At 53.0% G+C, this 22,731-nt stretch overlaps 5 protein-coding genes across 5 annotated transcripts; 2 read left to right on the plus strand and 3 right to left on the minus strand.

Annotated features, from left to right (window-relative positions):
• Nucleotides 1-4,036: 4,036 nt before the first annotated feature.
• On the minus strand, nucleotides 4,037-6,200 carry BDP55DRAFT_548915 (dual specificity phosphatase; the record flags this gene model as incomplete). The annotated part of the gene is made up of 3 exons (XM_060568878.1): nucleotides 4,037-5,550; nucleotides 5,607-5,924; nucleotides 6,146-6,200. The coding sequence occupies 3 exons, from the start codon at nucleotides 6,198-6,200 to the stop codon at nucleotides 4,037-4,039; spliced, it is 1,887 nt and encodes a 628-aa protein (XP_060431495.1).
• Nucleotides 6,201-7,654: 1,454 nt separating this feature from the next.
• On the plus strand, nucleotides 7,655-8,706 carry BDP55DRAFT_659510 (transcription factor Pcc1-domain-containing protein). The gene is made up of 3 exons (XM_060574552.1): nucleotides 7,655-7,734; nucleotides 7,940-8,093; nucleotides 8,206-8,706. Exons 2-3 carry the CDS (start codon nucleotides 8,050-8,052, stop codon nucleotides 8,504-8,506), a joined length of 345 nt encoding a protein of 114 aa, XP_060431496.1. The 5' UTR covers nucleotides 7,655-7,734; nucleotides 7,940-8,049; the 3' UTR covers nucleotides 8,507-8,706.
• Nucleotides 8,707-8,771: 65 nt separating this feature from the next.
• Nucleotides 8,772-11,251, minus strand: BDP55DRAFT_87119 (helix-loop-helix DNA-binding domain-containing protein). Its single transcript, XM_060581283.1, has 2 exons — nucleotides 10,571-11,251; nucleotides 8,772-10,516 (listed from the first exon to the last, which is right to left on the minus strand). Exons 1-2 carry the CDS (start codon nucleotides 11,132-11,134, stop codon nucleotides 9,029-9,031), a joined length of 2,052 nt encoding a protein of 683 aa, XP_060431497.1. The 5' UTR covers nucleotides 11,135-11,251; the 3' UTR covers nucleotides 8,772-9,028.
• A 3,692-nt stretch (nucleotides 11,252-14,943) lies between these two features.
• On the plus strand, nucleotides 14,944-16,409 carry BDP55DRAFT_692788 (velvet factor-domain-containing protein; the record flags this gene model as incomplete). Its single annotated transcript, XM_060577157.1, has 6 exons — nucleotides 14,944-15,155; nucleotides 15,215-15,269; nucleotides 15,326-15,405; nucleotides 15,465-15,757; nucleotides 15,816-16,083; nucleotides 16,142-16,409. The coding sequence occupies 6 exons, from the start codon at nucleotides 14,944-14,946 to the stop codon at nucleotides 16,407-16,409; spliced, it is 1,176 nt and encodes a 391-aa protein (XP_060431498.1).
• A 1,516-nt stretch (nucleotides 16,410-17,925) lies between these two features.
• On the minus strand, nucleotides 17,926-22,731 carry BDP55DRAFT_548985 (RhoGEF domain-containing protein; the record flags this gene model as incomplete). Its single annotated transcript, XM_060568893.1, has 3 exons — nucleotides 17,926-18,042; nucleotides 18,110-19,204; nucleotides 19,255-22,731. 3 exons carry the CDS (start codon nucleotides 22,729-22,731, stop codon nucleotides 17,926-17,928), a joined length of 4,689 nt encoding a protein of 1,562 aa, XP_060431499.1.

The following is a 22,731-nucleotide window of genomic DNA, read 5'->3' on the forward strand; positions in this document are numbered from 1 at the left end:
TGCATAGGATCTTTCTCAATTTCTCAACAATGCTCTCTGCCATCATCTCCGCCGATTTTGCCGGCAAAGCGGGAGCGGAGAAAGCAGACAAGCTCTGGCACTGGCATGAATGATGAGGGACCAAGACTGCATTGTGTATTTCCTATTTCTTCAAGTGGCCGGTTGCCAGTGATTGACAGCATCAAGGGGACGAATGGATTCTCCTCCATCAACGAAACGACGACTCACAGCTAGGCGAGCCATACGAGGGCACGCGCTTTGACAGAGGTGAGTAAAGTCTGACAGTACTCCGTACGCATAGCGGACTTTCTTCACTGGAACGGTGAACCCTGGGGGGTTCCAGCACGAGAGGGGAGGCAGAAGGGAGGGATGGGATGTTGTGCAGATGGGCCCTCTTCTGCGAGTGCGACGGGCTTCGCCATGGAACACACGGCTATGCCAGGCACACTGGACGTTTCCGCGGCAGCAAAACGGTAAGCCCCCGGGTTTCTGGGGGTTAAGCAAAGGGCATCCACTCATTTACCCCTTCAGGCTTCCGGGTCTCCAGAGTTTGAAAAATGTACTAACCCTCTTGAGGCTTTCCGACGTCGTGTTGAGGGAAAAGCAGGGGTAGTTGTAAGGTATAGGTAAGCTGTCACTTTTCAACTTTTTCGAGGAGCGCCGAAGCTACCAGCACCAGCAACCCCAGTCTGACTTTCAGTGTGTGTCGAATGTGGATGGAACGTTGTGCTCGTGGGTGAAGGAAGAGAGAAAGAAATTTGCCGATTGCAACCACGTGCTGTCGTTGTTGCTGTTGCTGATGCTGCATGAACAACTTATCTATCCAAGTATACGGACGGGGAGCACACGATATGGGCATTAGGAGGGGCATACGTAAGAAACCCCATGGGCACACATGGCTTTTCCCGAATCCCAGCAAGCGAACGTTCAACGGTTGTCTCACGTCAAAGCGTTTTTTATTATTTGTTTTTTTGTTTTTCACAAACTGCTATGCAGTAGCGCAGCAGTCGACCCCCACTTTGAGAACCATGTTGCTGGAATCCAATCTTTGAGGAGCACTCTTTCTCGACTGGACTCTGAGCTGACTGACTCCTGGCAGTTCCTGAACTGAATCGAGTGACAGGCCGGGGGGTGGTGGTGGTGGTGTGGTGCCGTGCCCGCCCGAACTTGATGAACCTGCGGCTATGGGTTTGCGGCACAGCGCCCATTAGTTCTGTACGAAACATTTTCTGGCATTTTCGTTATTCCGCTCTTTCCCCCCCCTTTTCCCCCCTTTGTGCCACCCTGCTTCGGCGCGGGGTTCTATTCAATTCTGCAGCGGAGACGTGGAGTTTTGTTGTTGTCATGCCACAGTATATCGGTGGATGATGGGTGGTATTGGTTGGGAGTTGTCGCGCAGACACCGCTTCATTCTCGATTGGATGTTTGCAGGTTGCTTATCATTCCGCGCGGGACGGGGATGAAGTTGTTCCTTTGTCTCCGAATTCCCGACTTTGGCAGCTGGTTATGAGGTGGAAGTTAAAACGCACACGAGTCCTCCATTCTGGGTTGTGCCTTTGGGCAAAGGGTGGCTGAGGCTTGGGAGTTGGGTATCTGCTTGCCCTGATTACACTATTGAACTGAACAGAGAAAGCGTTCGTGGTACCCGGTTTTTATGCCCAAGCAAGGGAAAGTGGCGTTTCCGTCTTGAGATGTTGTTGATGTCTGCTGCGAACATACTCAGACGCAACGCGTGGGCTTGCGCCACGGGTGGCAAGGAGTAGAGTCCGGAAAAGAGAGACACAAGAACAACATATATGGGCTCTTATACTCGGCCTTTATTGTGATGCGTTGTGATGGGGTGAGATGTGATATGATTACGATGTGATAAAATAAGGAGAGATGTGATAGAATGCGGTTTGAGAAACACACTTTCCGTCGCGCATTTGTGTGTTTTGCCAATGCCCTCTATTCAGCATGTAGAAATCCATGTTGCCGCTCCTTCGTAGAACAGCTTGCCAGCTTTGAGAGGAAGTATCTTCTACGGAGAGAGGCGTTTGGCATGCGGGTTCGCATCCTCTTGTGCCTATGGTGGAGGATGGGAGAACTGGCTGGCCATAGAGGCGATCCTTACCTCTCATGTAAGACACCTGTCATTTGTTCTCTGGTAATTCCATCTTACGACAGGCAGGATAGGAAGAAACAGACTGGCGGACTTGTAGGCGGACAACTATTCCAAGAGCGAGAAGTTTCTAATGGTAGATGAGGGTTGAAAATGCCTCGCCTCTTGGCCTGATTACTATTTGAGAAACGAAATTGGAAGTATCAAATGACTTCATTTAACCAAATAAAATAAAATAAACAAAATACGTCTTGCCGATGTTCTTGGAAACGGGCAGAGCTCCAGGACGTGGTATCTTTTTGAAGACGGGCGTAGTATTGTCTCTTTCTCGAGCCTGCGTTCAAGGCAAGCGCGAAGAGCTCTATCCTACGATGGGCTCAAGCTGGGGGTGAAACGTTGGCGATGTAGTGTGTTCGACGACCTTCAGAGTCATTTGCCAAGTCGTGTCACTAAATCACCTGGGTCCGCAACGGTTGCTGCTCGCGCATTCTGCCCGGGTCGGCTCTATTCTTTATACTTATAAAAGGGAGACCATGAGAGCCTACAAGTCAGTCCCGTAAGCACGAGATATATATAGTCGCAAGTATATACGGTGAAGTAGTAATGATTCATTGAGACAGGTCCTGTGAGAATTCGTCATACTCTTGGGAAATTCTGAATAAGGAAAAACAACTCCTAGAATGATATTAGTGAAATCCAGGGAAATCCTCAATCAAAACCTATTGGCCAAGCCTCTATCGAGTCTACGGACGCCCAAGAAAGTACCGAGGTCCGCCAGGGTGGTTTGGTTTTGTGCGGTCTCCGAGACAATTGGTCCCAAGTGCCTAGAGAACGCGAACTTGGACTTGAACTCGGCAGAGGACGGGACGCGTCCAGCCTCGTTCGGTTCGTCCCTCTTCTAGAATATTGTCAGAGGAATATATGCCGGGCCGCGTCTAATACTGCCCACTGGCGAGAGATGGTTACACACGCCTACTTCACATAAGAGAGGACTCTCTTTTTACAGGACTACAAGAGAGATGAACACCTCATTCTGAACCCCTCCAGACGACGTTTGCAAGAGTCCTCCGATAAACCCCACCAAAGACTTCCCGTAGGTGGATGACTGGGTATCACTTCCATTAGAAAAAGAAGATTACGCATCTTTATATAGCGATCCGAACGTAGGAAGGCCTTTACTCAATAGTGTCAGTCTCAGTCAACTTGCGCGAAACCTGAGAATGACTCTAAGCCATCAAGTCTCTGGCCCAGTCACAGGGTGCACCAGACATCCCAACACATCACATTGCAAGTGTAAAGTCAGACGATTAGTGTTTGTACTTTTGTATTGATGCGGAAAATCAAGCTGGGGCAAAAACAACTCCTCCATCATGTGTACTCTCGCATCTATGTTCTGACAGAAACATCTCTTTCCCAGGAGAACAGGACAATGCCTACTGCCACTTGTTCCGTTTCCTACGCCCCATTTGCCCCGAGCGTACGAACAGAAAGACCAAAACAATGTCTGGGAGCAAAAACCCGCAGTGAGAAATACAGTTACAATACATTCGAGAACCCCATAATGCCGCCCCGTAAACGCCTTAAAAGCCAAAAGCAAGGTTTGAACCGGCCGATTGCCGAGCCAGGTATAATATGCATAGAATGCTTGGGGAAGGGGAGAGAGAGAATGCGCCCCAAGGGACCCGTTCATCATCATCGTCATCATCGCCGTGTCATGGACATCATGCCGGTCAAAGCCGGCTTCCACCCGTAAACACCATCCCAGTTTGCCGCAATCTCCAAGGTTACCAGAACCCAACGCCAATTCATGCAGAACAACATGGACCGGTCGTGATCATCATCGTCATAAGTGGTTAGTAAGTAGTCGGTCTGAGTCCCGTGGTCCGAAAGAGAGACTCAAGAACGAGGACCAGGCTGAATGCCTCTGCGTGACATCTAGGCACCAGAGACCTTGCGGGCCGTCGACGCTGCCGTGGCTGACGTTGCGGAGGTACCCACACTGCCAACACGGCCGCTCGCCTTGCGGACTCCATCCTTGGACCTCGGTGACTCGCCCGACCGCTTACTGCCACGAACCTTGGTGAGAATACCGGATGCGCTGCTGACTCTATCCACTTGTTTGATGCGTGATGTTCCAAGATTCTCAACGTCATTGCTGGCATCGTTATCGATGTACGTCTGGTATACAGCGGCAGCCGAGTGACTAACTGAGCGCTTTTCACTGCGACCGGGCGATGCGGAAGGTTTCCGTTGCGAGCGCATGCGAAGGTGAATTTCTTCATCCGACTCGGCGCTGTGAGAATGCTTGTGGACCGTAATGGTCTCGGCGTCTTGGTGGATGCCCGTTTCTTCCTCGACCGTTGCAGTGTATGAAGTTGACCTTTGGTATGGGTGATGGCGGTCTGCCCTGTTGGTCTTCCTCGGCTGGCCAGGTGTCGGTGCTGGGAGGTAGTCTTCCTGAACCCCAATGTTATTGCGGTCATGGTCGACTTCGCTCAGCGGCGTCCGGTTTGAGGTGCTTCTGTGCGGAGGCGTGGATGCTTGGCCGGCACGAATCGACGTCTTCTGCATGGCACGGATCGGGGTGCTGGGAACAGCGGCGTTGGCAGCCATCTCCTTGCGGAGCTTGCGCTCGATGCGCTCTTCGATCCACCATTCACGGAAGATACCCTGGTTGATATGAAGCCAATGCTGTTGGGGACCGACGACCATACCCGGGCGCATGAAGCGCATAAAGGCAATGATCTCGTTGGCTGTGAAGCCGTGACGGTAGATGAGGTATGCACCAATGAGGCAGCCTGTCCTTCCGAGGCCGGCTTTGCAGTGGACGGCGATGCCCTTCTTCTTGACGGTGATGGTCTCGTGCGCCAATCTGATGAATTTGCGAACAGTGGTGAGAGGCGGGCAGGTGCCGTCATCGAAGATCATGTCGAGGTGGGAGATGCCCATTGACTCGAAGAAAGACGGGGAGTACAGAGGCGAGTTGAGACGGACAACGAGGCCAATGTTTCTCTCGGTGAAGTGCTTCAAAACGTTCTTAAAGGGCTGGGGGAGCGTCTTGTTGGCATCGAGCTGGCCGAGCGACTTGGGAAGCGCGTCGAACTCCTCAGTGCCTTCGAGGAATTTGGCAACGGGTGTGTGTTGGGGCGAGGCAAAGGCCAGGAAGTGTGGCGTGATCCAGTTGAAATCTCCGTGCTCCACTCTCTCGAACTTCTCATACTCGTCAAGGTCAAAGTTGTCGAGAGCGCAGCAGCCCTCCTCCTTGGCCTTCCAAACGCCGTAGACAACATCTTGGACGGTAATACCGTAGTCGGCCTGGGAGTATCCAGCGTCGCGGAAGGGCATCAGAGGTGGGTCGACTTGGGCGATGGGGGCCAGGGCCAGATGCGGGGGCCAGTTCTGAATGAGGACCATGTAACAGGCGAGCATGCAAGCAGCGTTGGCGCGACCTTGTAGACTGTTAGCTGGGCGGTTTCCATGTCAACTTTGCGACGCTGCGACTCACTTCTGGGGTCGGCTCTGCTCCAGAACACGATTGGGCGATCCTTGTTCTCCTTGGCACCGAGGACGTCATGGAACTGCAGGGCGAAGCGGTACAGGTGGCCAATGTGGAGCGGGCCAAAGTCGTGGTGGAAAGCATTGTACAGGAGGGTATCGTCGACGGTGAAGTAGTAAGGTGTTTGACGGGCGGCGGTCTGGACGGGTGTTGGGCCTTCGGCGGCTCTCTGTGATCGCTTTCTAGGTGAAGACTGGGCAGCTTCGCCGTAAGGGAAGATGGTCTCGGCCGTGGGCGGGTGGATGTAGGCGGCCAGGTACAGGCGGTCTGGAAGCCAAGTTAGAGTTGAGACGGGGAAGAAGGCGCAATAGAGGTAGGGATGAAGCTGGGGTAAGGCATAGTTGTAGCTGTCGCATGCTGCGCTCACGTCGGCTTGCGATGAGCGAGGCGACCGAGACGGCGCAGGATAATGATGCGACATGATTGCGATGTTGAGGGCGGGCAAAATGCACAATTTGGGAGTTGAAAGGGCACGCGCGGAAACTCACCTGGGATGTATTCAATGACCTGGCCCATGTTGGCACTCTTGGATGAAGGCGCCATTGGGACTGATGAGTCTCTGTTTCCTCTCTGAAGCTATTCTCCGGTTGAAGTTGAAAGGAGGCAGTTGCTCTCGGCACCGGAATTCAAGATGCAACTTGGAGAAGGCTGGAGGCTGGAGGGGGTCCGAAATGATCAAGGCAGGTGCCGAGAGTATCCAGAGGAGAGGCTACTCCTTTGTATGCAAAGTAATGCGCGCGCAAGGGAACTCGGGAAGACAGTCCCTGGGGAAAGTGTCGTGCAGTAAATGGGTGCGGGATTGTGAGCTGGGTTGAGGCAGGAATGTTGAAATGGCTGGTCTGAAACAATAACAACAACAAGCAGCTACCGTACACCTTTTTGGTCTTGATGTTTTTTTTTTTTCGGGGGGTCTGGGAAGTAGACCAGAAAAGCTGCGACGCTCTTGCGGAGAAAAGAGAAGGAAGCGCAAGAAAACAGCAACCCGACTCAAGGGAGATGTGATGCTTCAAGGGCGGACAAGACAATTGTCGGAGTCTATTGGGAGGATGAGGTAAAAGGAAGGTATTGCGAAAGCGCAAAGGAGACCGAGTGACGGTGTTTTTGTATGGTTTGCTGTGTGTTTTGCTCCAAGCGGTCAATATGGGGCCGGCCCAAAACAGCAAGGGTCGGTTGTTGTTCCCTTAGCCTTCTGTGCAGTGTGGCCCCCCCTCAAGTGGCCCCCCTGCACCACAGCGACCACACTGCTGTGGTGTGTTCTGGCCCTGCTCCTCCAGTGTTGTGCTGGCTGCCGGGCTGCCAGGTTCGTTGTCACGACAACCTGCCAGGGGAAGCACTGACCAAGGGCGCCTCCTGACGGATGGATCGAACCGTCCCATTGGCTCACAACGCCTGAGGCAAACGCACCCGCCTCAGATCCCGCTTGGCTTAGCACCACCTCACTCCGTCACTTCGTACATAGATACCTACCTACCTTGCCAAGGTATCATGGAAACTAAACCCTTTGCAGCATCTGACGGCTATTGACCACTGCCTGCGCCCTTCTCCAGTTTCTATCGGAGTAGGTAGTCCAACAATAACAAACCAAGGTACAGATAACCGTCTCCGCATGAACTGGTTCTAGGCTTTCCAGGTTGCTTATCGGGCGGCACTGCGTCAAACAACGTGTGCTGCTGCGCCAGGGCAACCCCACGTTGCCCATCTCCTCCCTCTGCTGTGGACTCTTCAACTGTGGACTAGGTACCCTACCGTCTACGAATACGGATGGGTACGGAGTATGGAACAGCACACATCATCCCCAATGGAACCAATAGAACATGTGTAAGTCAAAGAGGTCACCAAGTCACGTTGGGGACGGCCCGAGAGCCCTGTGCGTGTGCGTTGGCTACATTGCTTGATTTTGTCGTGTGTCACATTCGGTCCTAGACTGATGCCGCCATGGAAACAAGCCCGTGGAATGGCGGGGCACTTTGCTCCCTACACAGTCACACTATCTTTTTTCTCGGTCCCTCCAAGGTTTGTGCTCACCTCGTGTCTCCGTCCCGCTGTCCCGCTCATTGTTTGGTTTCTTCAAGGCAAGGTACGTTACTTTCCAAGCAAAGTGTCTGCCGGCCGGACAGGAATTTCCTGCGCCGCCAATGACGACTTTACCTTCTCTTTTTGTTTCTTCTCAAGTTCCTTGTCCCGAAAGATTCCCATTCATACCCCACAGAGCCGCAACAGCGTAATAGCGACGGGGCTTTCCCATTCCTGTCCACCTACGTTACTTACATAAGGTAAAATAGTGTACCGACGACTAGCCATACCTATCTCTATCTCGATTGCACCCCTCCCCCTCCCCCTCCACATCCCACCTCCAAGCGCAAAACGCTGCCAGCGCCCAAAATCTCTAACCATGGCCGTCCGCAACACCATTGACCAAGAGTTCCCCTGCTCACTGTAAGTCGTCGCTATACCCAGATTCCGCATGGGCCCCTTTCTTCTCATATCCTATTGTATCATTTCCAAAGACGAAGAAGAAAAAAAAAAGCTGAGACATCGAAACGAATAGAACAATTAACGTCCCCTTCCCGACCCCGCGCCTAGCCAAAGTCGCACACAAAGCCCTCGCCGTCGACCAAGAACTCTCCCCTCTTGTCCGCCGCACCTTCTCCATCGATTCCGACTCACCGAGCACCGCCGACGCTGACGCCGATGCTGCCTCCGTCCTCCGCGTACACTACAAAGCCACCACGAACCGCATGCTTCGCGTGGCCGTCAATGGCCTCATGGAGAGTCTGAACCTTGTCGTCGAAGTTATGGAGGAGCTGGATGTTGATGTCTTGGAACATAATCGGATCTCTTCGCAATAAGGGATTCATAAGAGAAGGAGAGGGAGAGACGCTGCAAGGAGGCTGAAAACGCCTCTATGAATTGCCACTCGAAATATGGAGAACTAAAAGAAGCGAGAAAGAAGAAGCCACCCTTAAAATCTGGGAAGAGAGCGCGAGAGCGCAGTCGAACGCGACGGGAAGAGGAGACGGAAAATGATGCATCATGACTTTATATTTTTTACATTTTGTGATACCCTAGAATATACAGCCACACGATATGTGACATGATTACAATGTGCCAATGCTCTCTCTGTCAAGTTACAGTCTAGATTTTGCATCTAGATTCTCCTGAACCGAATACCTTGGCATTGTGCCAGTGATGACCCCTGAACGTGGCCAGATACAACAGAAATGGCAGGGGAATATGCTTCCTAACAGCTTTACAATCCCGGATGTTCCTCTATACCCCCCTTAATTACTTCGTATATCATGCTCGCCCGGTCTGTTGATCGATAGATTTCCTTTGTAGCTCTCAAGGCTCGTCATTAGATATGCGCCCTTCTAGCTCTCCACTGCCTCCTTCTGCTCGAGAGACTTTTCCTTGAGCTCCAACTTCTTCTCCGCTTCCTCGGCTCGCTTGTTGGCATCGGCGACTTCCTGCTTGAGCTGCTTGATGTACTCAATGGCAAGTTCGACGGTGCTGGCCTTGCTGTTCGGCGCCCCTCCAGCCTTGGCTTCTTTCTCTCTCTCTTTCCTCTCTTCGCTTTCACTCTTGGTCTCCTTTGGCGGCTGCGGCAACAACGTCGCAATCTCCTGCAATGCCGAATTAATGCGGTTCCGGCGGCCCTGTTCCGCAATCTTGTGGGACGTGCGTTTTGATGTGAGGTTGGTCGACAGTTCGCTGGGATACGTCACACCGGGTACGGTATTGCCCTCGAGGATGTTTTGATAGTTGGACTTTGACATTAATAGACGAGATGCCGTGTCTTCCGCGGACATGCCCGGTGTTCCAGGTAGAAGCGGCTTGATGCTAGGTGATATTCTCGGTCGCAATGCAGGCGATACATGTACCGAGCTCACGCTTCCCCTTTTGCTCTGACTTCCTCTGGCCAACAGCTTTGGCGTTTTCCGCGCCGAAGGGCCTGAAGATCCAGGAGCAAGGTTCGGGCTCGCGCTTGCTGACGCCGCAGCGGTAGGTTTGGCAAACACAGGCGAAGGGAGCGGCTGGAAGGACGAACCCGTCGCCGTACCGGGGTCCAAAGGCGATTGAGTTGGCGTTGATGTGTCTAGTCTAGGGGGCTTCGTTTTTGGAGCAGAAAAGTTAACGGACTCGGGCAACTCGAACGATTCGATGTGGTCCGATGGGCCTAGATCGAGAGGATTTGAAGAGGCAGAGTTGTTTGCGCTAGAAGCAGGCAGCTTCATGAGAGAGGCCGGGGTGGCGGGAGACGGCTTCCCTTGAACGTGAGCCGGAATAGCAGGGTGAGGCTGGGGTTGAGGTTGAGGTTGAATAAAGGGCGATTTGCTCGATTGCTTCTGTTGCGGAAGAGGCGGCGGGGGCATATCTGACAGGTTCTCGGGCGATACTGAGGCATTTTCAGACTCCTCGCTGCTCATCGGGGCTGGCAAAGCCGTCGAAGGAAGCATCTGATCCAAACCATCCTCGTTCACCTCCCGCATCTCTGACAGAGCCTGTGACACCATCTTCGGCGTGGGTGTTGCCTTTTTGCGCTGGGGTTTTGAAATGGGCGACTGTCGAACGCTGGCTTTGGCCTTCGCTCTTGAGGCGTTGGTCTTGCGAGCCTTCTTTGACAAATCCACCACTGGCTGTTGCGTGGTTGTCGTTTCAATGTCCATTTCGGCTGGTGAGTTGTGGGTTGAGAGGGACGATCGACGATCGTAAAGAAGTCCTTGGTCGCTTTGCGCGTGCAATGCCGGTGAGGTGAGAGGGCTGAAGTATGCGCCTGGAATTGTAAACCCGCCGGCTTCCATCTGGAAATGAGGATCCAAGGGTGTTACTGCTGGTGAGACCAAGGGAGTGAAAGCCATCTACCATGGTCAGCTTAAAAGCTTCGTTGCACTTTGAGGGGGATCAACTCTTACATCTTGCTGCTCCTTCATCCTTTGATACCTGCTGCCAAACATGGGCGTCTGGCTTTGGTCGTTTGAGTAGAATTGGTTGCTGGCAGGTGGCATTTCGAGACTCTGGGGTGTAGGAGGAACAGCATGTGTCTGGCTAGCGTAGTATGCGACCTGCTGTTCTTGTATCTGGCGATGTTGCTGCTGCATCCTTTGCTGCTGCAGGTACTGTATTTGCGCGTCGATTTCGGTGATGGCATCGCTTGACGTCGACGGGGGAATCATTTGAGTTTGTATAGCAGGGTGCGCAGCGGCCGTTGTCATGTTGATAAGCTGCGCTTGCATGGCCGAGGTGGTAGCTCCCATGAGCATGGATGTGTCGGTTCCTCCCATCTGAGTGTCGAGCTGCTCGCGACCAGGCTGGTGCATAATGCCGGTTCCATTGCTAGTCTGATAGTCGTTGAAGTCGAAGGGCATCGCATCGCTAAGATTCCCCATTCCACCCAGGTCCAAGAATTGCTGAAACTCCTCATCATGATTTGGCGCCAATGCCGGGTCCTGGGGGTTCCAAGAGGCGGCGTCCATCATGGCTACACTGAAGGTTGAGGCTCCGGGTCGGAGAATTTCAAAGCCCGAGTTGCAAATAACGCTGTCGTGGGAACACCGTCGGGTCTTGTGCGCCTTCCTTTTTGCAGGATCCGTTTCGCAAAACCCAGATCAATGACCTCGATTGGCGTGGTCGTAGGTCGATAGCGACAGTCGTTGGAGTATGTCGGGGCGAAGTGGGTGAGAGAGGCTTGGTAGGTTGCGCATAAGGCAGTGTATGGAACGTCAGAGACACGGCTTGCCGTGGGGTTCTGTTCGAGGTGCGTGGGGAACACGGGATGAAAATATGCCGGGCGCAAAGTGTAGAGCGCAGTGCCTCACGCCGAATGAACTCGGTGGGAGACTTCGCTCTCTCGATGTCAAGAAAGAGACTCCCAAGAAAAACTCGGGTTTGGATAATCTGCAATGTAGTGCTTGGTGGACGAGGTTGAGAAATGGTGTTGGAAACAGGAAAACCTATCTCTCGTGGTGGAGAGAGAGAGAGAGGCTGGAGAAAACGAGCCGACGGAGCTGAGGGACTGGGGAGGCAGTGGCAGCGGCAGCGCAGCGGCAGCGAGCAGGTGATAATGGTGGGAATGGTGGGGGGGACACACCTAGAGAAGGAGGTGGGACGGGAGTGCATTCAGATGGATGGACTGCTATTGGCAGCCGGTGAGTGGTTGACGAGCCCGTGGACACATTTTTTTCTTTTGCGTAGTGTAGAGTCGTAGACTGGCGGACCCAAGCTTTGGGGCCTCGATAGTCGAATGCTTCCTTGCCCAGGACATGGATGACAAGTGAACTGGCCCGTGCCCGGTGCATTCATGCTTCCCAGGACTCCCCAGTACAGGGATTTAATTGAGTGGTTGTTGTTGAGCAGCGAGCTATCCGTAGCTGCACTAGGTTTCTGTAAATTGGTCGAACCGACCGACACGCGGTTAAATTGGGAAACCGAAAAATACACAGTACGATAACTCTTCCTCGGTGCCCAAAGACCCTATCCGAACCACCTTGCCGACGGCAAAATGTCATGTTGGCGGGTATACTGAGATACCAGCAGCGACTCCCCGCTAGCAACCTCAGATCTCGGATCGTCAAAAGGTTGGATAAGGTCACTAGACAAATCCAAGCACCGCTCCTAGCGATCCTCACTCCTATGAACAACCAAAATAGCAGCCTGGTAAGGTATATTTACGTTGGAGTCACAGTTGACGGACATTCGGTGCGAAACAATTGCCCAACACGGTTCCATGTCCGATCGATCACTCACTGTCCGGGAAAATCCGTCTTCGCTACAAGTACTGTCCGAACCCTCAGGCGATGCCCAGTGTGAACTGTGAAGTGAGCAAGCCATTCCTTGCCTCTAGGTAGACAATTCCACACCTCCGGAGACAACACCACGAGGTAATCAAGCTACTATGTAATTCCGTATTCTGTATCTACGCATCTTGACCAACTTCTACTTGCCTGCCACTGCTCCAGGGATCTCTCGTCTGTGCTCAACCTGACCCTGTCCACCCTTCTCCATGAGACAAGAAACCTCCTCTTTTCTCTCAAGTTTCAACTGACAACAGTGGAGGTATTACACTATTTCCATATTGCCCCTCTCGGACTCGGAATGATTGTCGGGGAAACCGCAACGTGTAATGGCTGGTATTTCTCCCCGACCATGGCACTCACCCAGCCATCCTACGACTTACCAGTCACCACACTGGAGAGTTCAATAATTAAGACGGGACGAGGGGAGAAATTTTCTCACCCGATGTCTTTTTACGGATTGGCGCTCCGATCACACCGAGGCCTTGAGCGAGCAAGATTAACTTAAAGTGGATCTGGCCCCCCATCGGCAACGGCGCCGGCGCCGCGCCACGCAGGTTCGTCGGAAGCGAGTTCGAGCTTTAACCGCTCCAAGCCCCAAGACTCTCACTGTTGCTTCCATCTTAAGGAAAATCTCGGGGTGTCAAATGCCAGGTGAGGGCATGGTAAGCTTCCTAGCCGCCCAGAAGAGTCAAGAGACATTCCGCAGCCAAGCCCATCACGGCAGACGTCAAAACTGTCAGCCCAGGCAGAGTGGCTCTCTCTAGCCATCAGGCGGGGTCATGTTCCCACACTTCGAGTCCGTGACTCGTGAGCTTGTAAATTCGGGGTCCCATCTCGGATCTCCGACTTCGATCCTGACAGGCGCTGCAGTGCGGTTATTTAATATCCAGCCCGGAATCGGTGCTGCACTGCCTGCAAGTCATGAGCGGTTACGGGGTCCTGCAAACGGGGTCAGACGAAGAATGCAACCTGTCGCCTTTGGTTTAATTTGGATGACCGGTAGTTGGGTACTGTGGACTGACATTGGGCCCAGGTTGCAGTCGTATTGGTCTCTCAGAGTCCAGGGTCCATTGGGATTCATGAAGAAGAACCCCTTCATCAAGGAATGTCCTTGTTATTGCTTTAGGCCCTCACACGAGCTGCTCACGTTACCGAGTGACGGCTAGAGTTGCTCCCTCTCTGCGATTGCCCGCCCCTCTACGAATGAATACCCAGGCAAGCATCCGTAATCACAGTGAGGTGTGATAGGAAACGATGTTTCGCCTTTCTATCCCAATCCAAGGACCTCACCGATAGGCCTCTGGCAGGCGTCACGATCTACGTGGTATAGGAGCCTTCTCACTCACCACAAGCATACCCTCGAGTAAAAGTCCTCCGTAGAAGTCGTTACGTAACGGAAGTTCTAGAACACCACCGTTGATGTGCCTCCTCGTGGGGGTTGAAGGGCTGGGGCCGAAGGTACAGATTCCCGGCTGCAACCATGATTATGTCAGCTACTCCACTGCCTCGCTTCACTTTTGCTTAACTAAGCTAGAGGTGCACCGCCATTTTGTGGCTGGTGTCGTGAGTGAGATGTCCTGAGTTTAGGTTTGGTGGCTGAATTTCACGTGAACGTCCTCCTGACTGACCAATGTCGCAAAAGTGTCGCACAGGTACCGAACCTCATGAATACATGGCTCAAACCATTGCAGGCGCTGGATCATCCTTGCCCGTCATACCAGACACGGCCAGAAACGTCCGGTTAGTAAGGAAGGCCTCTCGGAAGCGTTCATGCGGGAACCCAGCCCGCACAATATTGAGGTTTCTGTTACGGCTCCAAATGCCAGATGTAGCGATTAAGGGCAGTCTAATGGCAGGATAGAAAATTAAGGAGTATCGGTAAATATTCTTTGAAGAAATATTCGTTAGCGAGACGATATTTGAAGAAGGCATTCATTGTTCAAAACTCGATAAATTCGGCGAAGAGCTGCTGATATGTGATTCGTGAAGCACGAAGAGGTAGCTTGCTACCTACCTTAGCTGCTGCCCGCTGCTGCCCGCCGACCCGCTACTTACTTGAGCGGGCTTAACGCTGAATGGTCGACGGGAAGCAAGCATTCGAGTGGGTGCTCGCTCGGTCTCACCCAAACGGCAAACCAAAACACTCCTTTCCCCTCAGCTCCCGCCCCCTCCCCCTCCACTTCACCTTGTCCTTCCCGTTCTCCAATTGTTCGGCGGCTTGCTTACCTTAGCTCTGTCCCATCACGTCTCTGGGCTCCTGGAGCTACCTTGCAGTACCTTATTACCACGGCACAAGCTCAACCATCTAAACCCGAAACCCAAAAACACCATACCTGCACCAATACACCCGCCCGGGCCCAGGTATATAATCCGATCTCCCAAGATCCTGTCACAATCCATCTTCGACACCTGTCATCCCACGGTTGATTGAATCCTCAAATACCCCAACCATGAATTACGGTCATCAGCATCCTAGTGGCGGCTACCACCCCATGCCGCCTGGCCATCCCGCGAACCAGATGCCACAGCTTCCTCCCATGGGATATCCAGCACCAGCGCCCTTGCCGTCTAACATGCCGCCTAATATGCCGCCTAATGGTATGTCCATGCAACATCAACATCACCAACCGCCTCCGCCGCCTCCAGCCCAGGCCCCTGTGCCGGCCTCCATTTCAAAAACGGATGACTTGGGCAGGAAATATGAGTACGTCGCGCAACTTCTGCAGGGCAGGAAAACACTTCCGCTGACAATGTGATTGCTAGGCTCGTCGTTGTGCAGCAGCCCCAGCGAGCGCGAATGTGCGGGTTTGGTGACAAGGTACGCTCACGATTGCCGGTTATGCGACTCGCGACTCCCACTAACAATTGCCCTAGGATCGCCGGCCGATTACCCCTCCTCCGTGTATCAAAGTCGTCGTGCGAGATGCGAAAACTGGCCAAGAGATAAACCCAAAGTACGTGCGGCGCATGAACCATAGCAAAATTGATTTGCTGTACTAATTGTGGCGGATAGTGATATCGATTCTGCCCACTATATCATCCAGGTTGACTTGTGGTCAGAAGATGGCACCCAAGAGGTGAACCTTGTCCGTCACTCCTCCAACACGGCTTCGATATCGACAACACAGCCTTACTCGTACACGGCGCTGCGCGAGGATCCAATGAACCCGCCACCAGCGCAGCCTTACCAAGATATGCAGCCTTACGGATCAGCACCCATGGGGTACGGGCAACAGCCGCCGCCGCCCCAACCCCAGCAGCATATGATGCCAGGCTACGGCATGGCAGCTGGATCCAACTATCCCCGTCAGTCTCCCGACTATATGACTGCTCTATCGTTATAATGTACTGACTCGCGGCGTAGAATACCAATCAACTAATTCTCGGTTTGCGCCGGCAACCCAGTACTACCCGCAACACGCCAATCCAGGCCCTGTGCCCTCGCAAGCGGATATGGCGTACGGCCACCGGCAGTCGCTATCCATGGCGGCGAGCCAGCCCCAGGGAATGTTCACGAGAAACATCATTGGAAGCGTCAGTTCCAGTGCCTTCCGCCTGAATGACGTGGACGATCAAGTCGGTGTCTGGTTCATCATGCAAGATCTGAGCGTGAGAACCGAAGGTCACTTTAGGTAAGTTTCTTTCCGCGATCCGATATATCAGTAACATCACTAATTCGTTCCTCTCAAGATTACGCTTCTCATTTGTCAACATCGCGAAGCCCCCAGGCGTGACCAACCCGAACGGATCGATGGTGAATCAGCACAAGGCCCCAATCCTCGCTGCGACTTTCAGCGACGCTTTCCAGGTCTACTCGGCCAAGAAGTTCCCCGGCGTCTGCGAGAGCACTCCCCTCAGCAAGTGTTTCGCAACGCAGGGCATCAAGATCCCCATCAGAAAGGAGGGTGCCGCCGATGGGAAGAAGGGTGGTGACGATGACGACGAGACCTACCAGTAGCGCAAGTAGGATAAGCGAATCGAACCCGGGGATTGGCGCAACCAACATTACTGGTAATTCGCCTGGAGTTTAGGAGATGCACCGTCACAGCATAAGGATACAGCACGCAGAAAAGGGAGTCTTGGGCGGCTACTGTGGTGTGATATTTTCCCCGGACAGTGGGAGTCTGCAGCAAGGCTTGTAACTTGTATTAATTCTCATTTGGATTATGTGCCTTTGGCGCCATCTTGAAAAGTCAAAATAGTCAAAACGAAACAGACGTGACATGGGCGTGCCCGCGTGAGATCCTAAAGCATCGTACCGAGGAAGTTGGAACAAACTCATGAGAGCACACCTCAGCAAAAACTGTTATACCAAGCTACTGTAAGGGGCCCCCTGCAGGATACAGGATCAGGATCAGTTGGGAAGTCCGGTCCGTCAAGCCAAGATCTCCGCCCACATTCCGACTCGGCCGGGTAACGCTCGCTAGCTTCCGCGTCTTTTTTCTAGGGTGGGGTCGTCCTAAGAGAGAACGGATCACTTTGGAGGGAGGGGGGGGGGAGGAAAGTAGGCAGGAGGAAAGCTTGTTATATTGGTAGATCGATTAGATGGCGGGAATCGAATTAGGTGGAAAGAGGAAAAGGCAGAACGCATCCCGTCAACCATTCAAATGAACCGTTTACAATTTATTGTAGAAACCTTTATCGGACTTATCCTCGCAGAGTAATACGGAGTAGATGGCTTAAGAGTAAGACTCTCCGGTTTCGCCCCCCGAGGCTGCTCTAGTAGAAAAACATTCACAGGGTATTCAAAGCACACACAAAAAGGACGCGTCTCACACAACACACAAGGGGTTCATTAGGCTTCTTCTTCCTCTCCTTTTGAAAATCCGACACATTGTCTCCCATTTGGATATTGAAAGCCTACAAAAAAATTTGATGCCTGCAGTTCTGACCGCAAGGCAATTCCAACGCCGTAACACGCCCTGCCCTGCCATTTCCTTCCCATTGCGGGACTTCTCGACTGAACGACGCTCCAACGCTCCCAAAAGTTATTTCATTGCTGATCCTCCCTTCTTCTGCTTCCTCTCAGGAGAAGCAAAGCCACTGTGGACATGATATCAGCTTCTGTATGATTCGCATTCCAGCCGTCAAAACCTCGTTGTGTCGCCTGTATCAAACGCCATCTCTCGTTTCCATCTCGAGCAAGAAAAAAAGTAAAGACAAAAGGGAAAACAAGTCAGGGTGGAGAGAGAGGGGGATAAAAGTGTACATAGCAAGGGGCATGTCCGCCATTGATCCCCTTGAACCAATCCCTGACTTCACTTTCAAGTGGAATCAAGTATAAGCCTCCTCCCTCCTTTCATCAGCAATAATACATGCCATGGGGATGAGTTCATCCCAGCTCAATAAACTTTTTGAGCGTTCGAGCCTTTGTCAACGCACACGTGCCTGACTGCACGCAGACATCAGCCTGGCCATGGGTGAAGAGAATCATGAGTGCTTTTGGTAACGCCAGCTGTGCGTGTGCGGAGGATCTAAGAATCGGCCAGTTTTGCAAAGTGCTTGGACCAAATCCAACCGACTTGATCGTCAGGGTCATCTTGGTTTTTGGCAAGCCAGAGCTCGCCCTTCTCAGCAATAACATCAAAGATCTACTCAAAGGATTAGTCTAATGGCTCTGGACATACACACAATACGAGAAAGAAGACATGTACTTACCTCACCGGCTTGGTACGTAAGATACGGGTAGCCAGCCTCGTGCTTTGTTGTTTCAATGTTGAACTCGAAGAGTGACGCAGCTAGCCAAAGTATGTTGTATCCGTTTCCAGCTGGAGTGCGCTCACGCGACGATGCTCGTGATGATCTTTGGCCTTCTTCCACCCCATCTGGCATTGGTAATGCGGAATGGAACAGACCAGAGAAGCGTCTGGATTCATTACCTGCATGCTGGGGCGGATATGCTGGGTTTGAATCTCTTCTGCTGTTTGATGTCGACTCTGAGCTCTGTCTCGGTAGACCATTCGCTTCGTAACTTCGACCAGTGCCAGGCCGAGTGGCGGGCGGGGGCGCAATTGCACGTGGCACAGGTGATTGGTCACCTGTAACTGGCGAGGCAGACAATGAAGGTCGCTGAGCAGTTGCACCAGCGTAGTAGTCCCGGTAATAGAACTGGTGGGGACTGAGTGGTGTAGTACTTGGTGACAGAGTGAACTGTCCACTATGGCGCTTGGCAAAGTCGGGTGTCGGCAGCATCGGGGCATGGTCACCATTGACTGACAAGCCTCTGGCTCGTGGAGACGATATCTCAGCTGGCCGGGGGCGGTGCTTAGTCGTGACATCGTCGGTGCTTGCGATAGTTGACTGCGACGTTCTGCCTCTGTATGCTGGGTTCAGGATCCCAATGTTGGCGAACAGTTCCTGCGCGTACTTGTAGTCTCGTTGGAAAGCAGAGACAATGTCGAGAACCTCTGGTGGCGGCCCCGTCTCTCCGGTGACCTTCTTGACCTTTTCCACCCAGATGGAATACCAATTCGCCTGGATATTGACGAAGTTGCCGAGACAAATGTTTCCAATTCGCTCTGTCAAGGCGGACAACTGAGGCAGCTCCTTCTTAAGGGTCTCGTTGAGGGCGTCGTACTGTTCCACCAACTCCTTAAGTCTGGCGTCTACTGTCTTTCCGCCTTTCTTGATTTGTTCTGCTCTCTCGTAGTCAAGCCGTCTCTTTGCTCGTTTCTTCATTGCCAACGAGGGGTTGCCATAAGCTTTGATCACATGCTCGAATGGCTCGATGACATGCTTGCGGACCTGCTGAAGCTACTTGGGTGTTAGTGTGTGAAGCCTGGCTTCTTGAACATATTACTCACATGATCTTCTAGGGCAATCTTCTCGATGTCTCTCATAGAGACATTAAATTGCACCCATTTGCTCTCCAGCTCCGGATAGCTCCCAGGCTGAAGACGCATAACGAGCTCCATGGCAGACAAGTACTGCAAGAACTCATGCACATAGGCGCTGACTTGCCGAGTATAGAATTCCACGTCTCTGAGCACAACTTGTAGCCGAAGGTAGTCGTCGCCAAATTTCTCGTGGAGCTTGGCGTATACGGCATCTTCAGGAATCTTTGAGCTTGCAGCCTGAAGCTTATCGACCCGCTTGCCAAACGCCCGAGCAAATCCGGCCTTCACATCGGATTCCTTCCTCTTCCGGCCAACAATCTGTCCGACGAGCTCGAAGTTCTTCTTCGTCTTGTTGATCTCGACAATTGCCAATTCCAGGGTTTCCTTGGCTGACAGCAGCTCGGCTCGGTCCGGATGATCCTCGGGCGTGTGTCGCAGAAGCTCTTGGATGAGGTTAGGATACTTTGTAATTCGCTGCATGGGTTTGATGAGGAGAGAATCCAGATCCCACGCCGCAGTCAGGTCCTTGGCCACTTCATTACACTCATTGAGCCAGACCTTGACAGTGGGGTCTTGCTGGATCTGAATCAAGCGCTTGGCCGCGTGGTCACTATTTCTGAGGAAGCCCTCATGCGCCAATCTCATCTGTTCAATATGCTTATTGAAGAGAGGACCCAGTGACGTGGCTTTGTCGTTATCGTCACCGAGTTCGGGCGCCACTTGATTCGTAGACGAGTTTCCAGTCTGCTCCGAAGCAACCGAATCCTCCTTCGGCAAGGGGGAACGCCTGCCGTGAGGAACATAAACCGTGCAAACAGCTTCCTTAAGCTGAGCACAGAACATGGTATGGAAGGTGATGATCTCGTCGGTATTTCTGAAGATGAGTTTTATGGTTTTGTCGTCCAATCGTGGACATGCTTCGGCGGTGCCCTTGTAAATCTCCTCCACGATATTCATGTCCCTGACAAAGACCATCTCGGTGTCGACGAGTTCTCTGATCACGTTGCGTCGTTGAACTAGGCGGTGTTTCTCTTTCCCGGTCGGTCCGTCTTTTAGACTGGGTGTTGCTATCGACTCAACCGGAGTCTGGCCGCCCAGAGAATACTCTCTGGTTTCGATCGACATGTGGTCGATGGACTGGGTGGTGGAAACAGGGCGTGATACATCTTCGCTCTGACGCCGAGAAGAGCCCGCGAGGGTACTTCCAGGAAGTGTGTCGGCGTAGAAGCTGCTAGCTGCCGTTCGCCTGTCACGAACTCGTGTAGACGCAGGCACTGGCGGAGGCTCATGTTCTGGCCGTGGCAAGGTAGGATCCGCCTTCCGGTGCGGGAAGTGACTCTCATCGATATAAGGAACCGAAAATCCATCTCCAGTATCCAACTCCGGCAGCTGGTGAATGGTCGCACGGTTGGACGGCTGAGCGACTGCTGTATCTGATGGCGCAAAGTCAGGGCTGTAATGTTCACTCTGTCGGGCAGACGAGTCTCTGCTAGAGCCCGATCCAAACGTCGACTCGGATGCATAGGGCGGCTTGGGGATCGGAAGAACATCGTCAAAGGCCGAAATTCTGTGGTGGATGGGTTCATCGCTGTCGACCGAGAAATCAGTCCATGCGGATTGTTGGCTGGTCCGGTTCACAGTCGCATGCATCGAGGGAACCATCAGGCTACGGGATGTGTCGGGAGTTTGCTGGCTTTCGAGGCTCGTTTTATGAGGGTCATCTTGCGGATCAGAGGACTCGCAAGTAGATGCTCGTTGAGACGAATCATTGTCCTTGTGGTGCTCAGCGTAGAAGTCTTCAGGCTTCTCAAGGGTGTCGCTCGCTGATCCCAAATCCTTCTCCGCATTGTGGTGGAAGTAAGACACATCACACACGGACCCATCCATATCGCCCATTTGACTCTGATCGTCAAAGTCATCATACGACTCCATTCTTGGAAACGGTATTGTTTCCTGTCTAGGAGAATCATATTCAGATTCCCGCCTGAGAATCTTGACCGTTGTTTCGTATGGTGGGCTCGAGAATGGAATCGGCTCGTACTCGGACATCGGCCGCGAGCTGGCGAATGCACCAGGAACGTTCGGTTCATCGAATTCACTTCTCGTCGGGGTCGGTTCAGGCGATTGATGGGAAGATGTTGGTTCCAAAGAGATCTTGATCGAAACCGCATCGTCTCCTGCGGACTCATCCTCCTCGAACGGGTATTGGTATTCCGCCTTTTCTGGTGTCGGCAGTCGTGGCTCTTCCTCGGGTTCAGCCTTCTTCTCCAGCGTTGGCGACGGGGGCTGCTCTTCGGCTTCGGTGGTCTCGGCCACCAACTCTAGCTGGATTTCTTCGGGCTCGTTCTTCTCGAGGGTTGGCGCACGTCGCACTTCTTCCAGTTCAGCCTGCTCGTGGTTACCGTCCGCTTGGACAATCGTCAGTCCAAGCCCAGTAGGAGGTTGCGCAGGCTCTAGCTGCACAGGTGGAAGTTCCTGTGGCTCATTATCAAACTCTGTAGTCTCCGAAGTGGCCGAGATTGCGGAATGCGGGATTTCTTCTTCTCTCTCGAAAGGAGGGCTCAAAGCCGGAAAACTGCCCGGGATGCCCAGCGTAGGGGAGTCTGCAGCTTGAGGCTGTGGCGGAGAGAGGGAAACGATGGGTGGCAAGATCGTCGAAATCGTCAGTGGCTTAGGCGACTGCGCAGGCGATGGAGGCTGCGCCGACGGTTCCGGTTCTCCAGAAGGTTCCTCCGCCGGCTTCTCAAAAGTTTCGCTATGATCCACTGAAGGCGATTCGGCTTCGATCGGCGGGACCGGCGGGACATCTTCCTCCTCAGCAGCAGCAGACTCTTCGTCCTTCCTGCGTTTCGCCGCTGCCTGTTTTGCATCCCGCACCTGGCTATCGCGTATAGACTTAGTATACGCCAGCCTGATGTGTTCGCGTCGTTGCTCAAAGTCAATAGGGCCCACAGAGATCTTTCGTCTTCGGGTCGTTGTTCCATCGGGCTTCAAGGACTGCTTCGGCGCAGGCTTGTGCGGCGACTTGGACCTGTCAACGGCTTTCAAGCGCGAACTTGCTGTGGTGGCTGTCGATACAGACTGTCGGGGTCGAGAACTGCGCAATGGAGGAGATAGCTTCGGAGGTGGTGCTGCCACATATGCTGTGAGGCGGGTATTGTTGTTCGGGGTCACGAGTCCTCGAGGCGCAGGTTTCCGTCCCGGTGTCGCTTGGGTAGGTGTTTTCGCTCGAGTAGGTGTCTTGGCACGATTGACAGGTGTAGTTGTCCGAGTTGTCTTACTTACAGGCGCCGGGCGCTTGAAGGTCGACGGAGAATTGGCTCTAGAGCTTTCCCGTGTTGATGGCGGGCTGTTCGAGTCGCTTGAGGTGGCCAGCTTGCGTACAGAAACCGGAAGGCGCGATGTGGGCGATGCTGCTCGTTCAAACTGCTCGACCTCTGCCAT

This window comes from Colletotrichum godetiae (genome assembly GCF_030913485.1).
Source record: "Colletotrichum godetiae strain CBS 193.32 chromosome Unknown BDP55scaffold_14, whole genome shotgun sequence".
NCBI lineage: Eukaryota > Fungi > Ascomycota > Sordariomycetes > Glomerellales > Glomerellaceae > Colletotrichum > Colletotrichum godetiae.

What these genes read in the sequence shown, in the direction of transcription:
- BDP55DRAFT_659510 (XM_060574552.1), top strand. Translation starts at nt 8,050, where the DNA reads ATGGCCGTCCGCAACACCATTGACCAAGAGTTCCCCTGCTCACT. An exon ending in CAAGAGTTCCCCTGCTCACT is followed by an intron (nt 8,094 to 8,205) that starts GTAAGTCGTCGC and finishes CGAAACGAATAG; the next exon opens with AACAATTAACGTCCCCTTCC.
- BDP55DRAFT_87119 (XM_060581283.1), bottom strand. Translation starts at nt 11,134, where the DNA reads ATGATGGACGCCGCCTCTTGGAACCCCCAGGACCCGGCATTGGCGCCA. An exon ending in GGATGAAGGAGCAGCAAGAT is followed by an intron (nt 10,517 to 10,570) that starts GTAAGAGTTGAT and finishes TGACCATGGTAG; the next exon opens with ATGGCTTTCACTCCCTTGGT.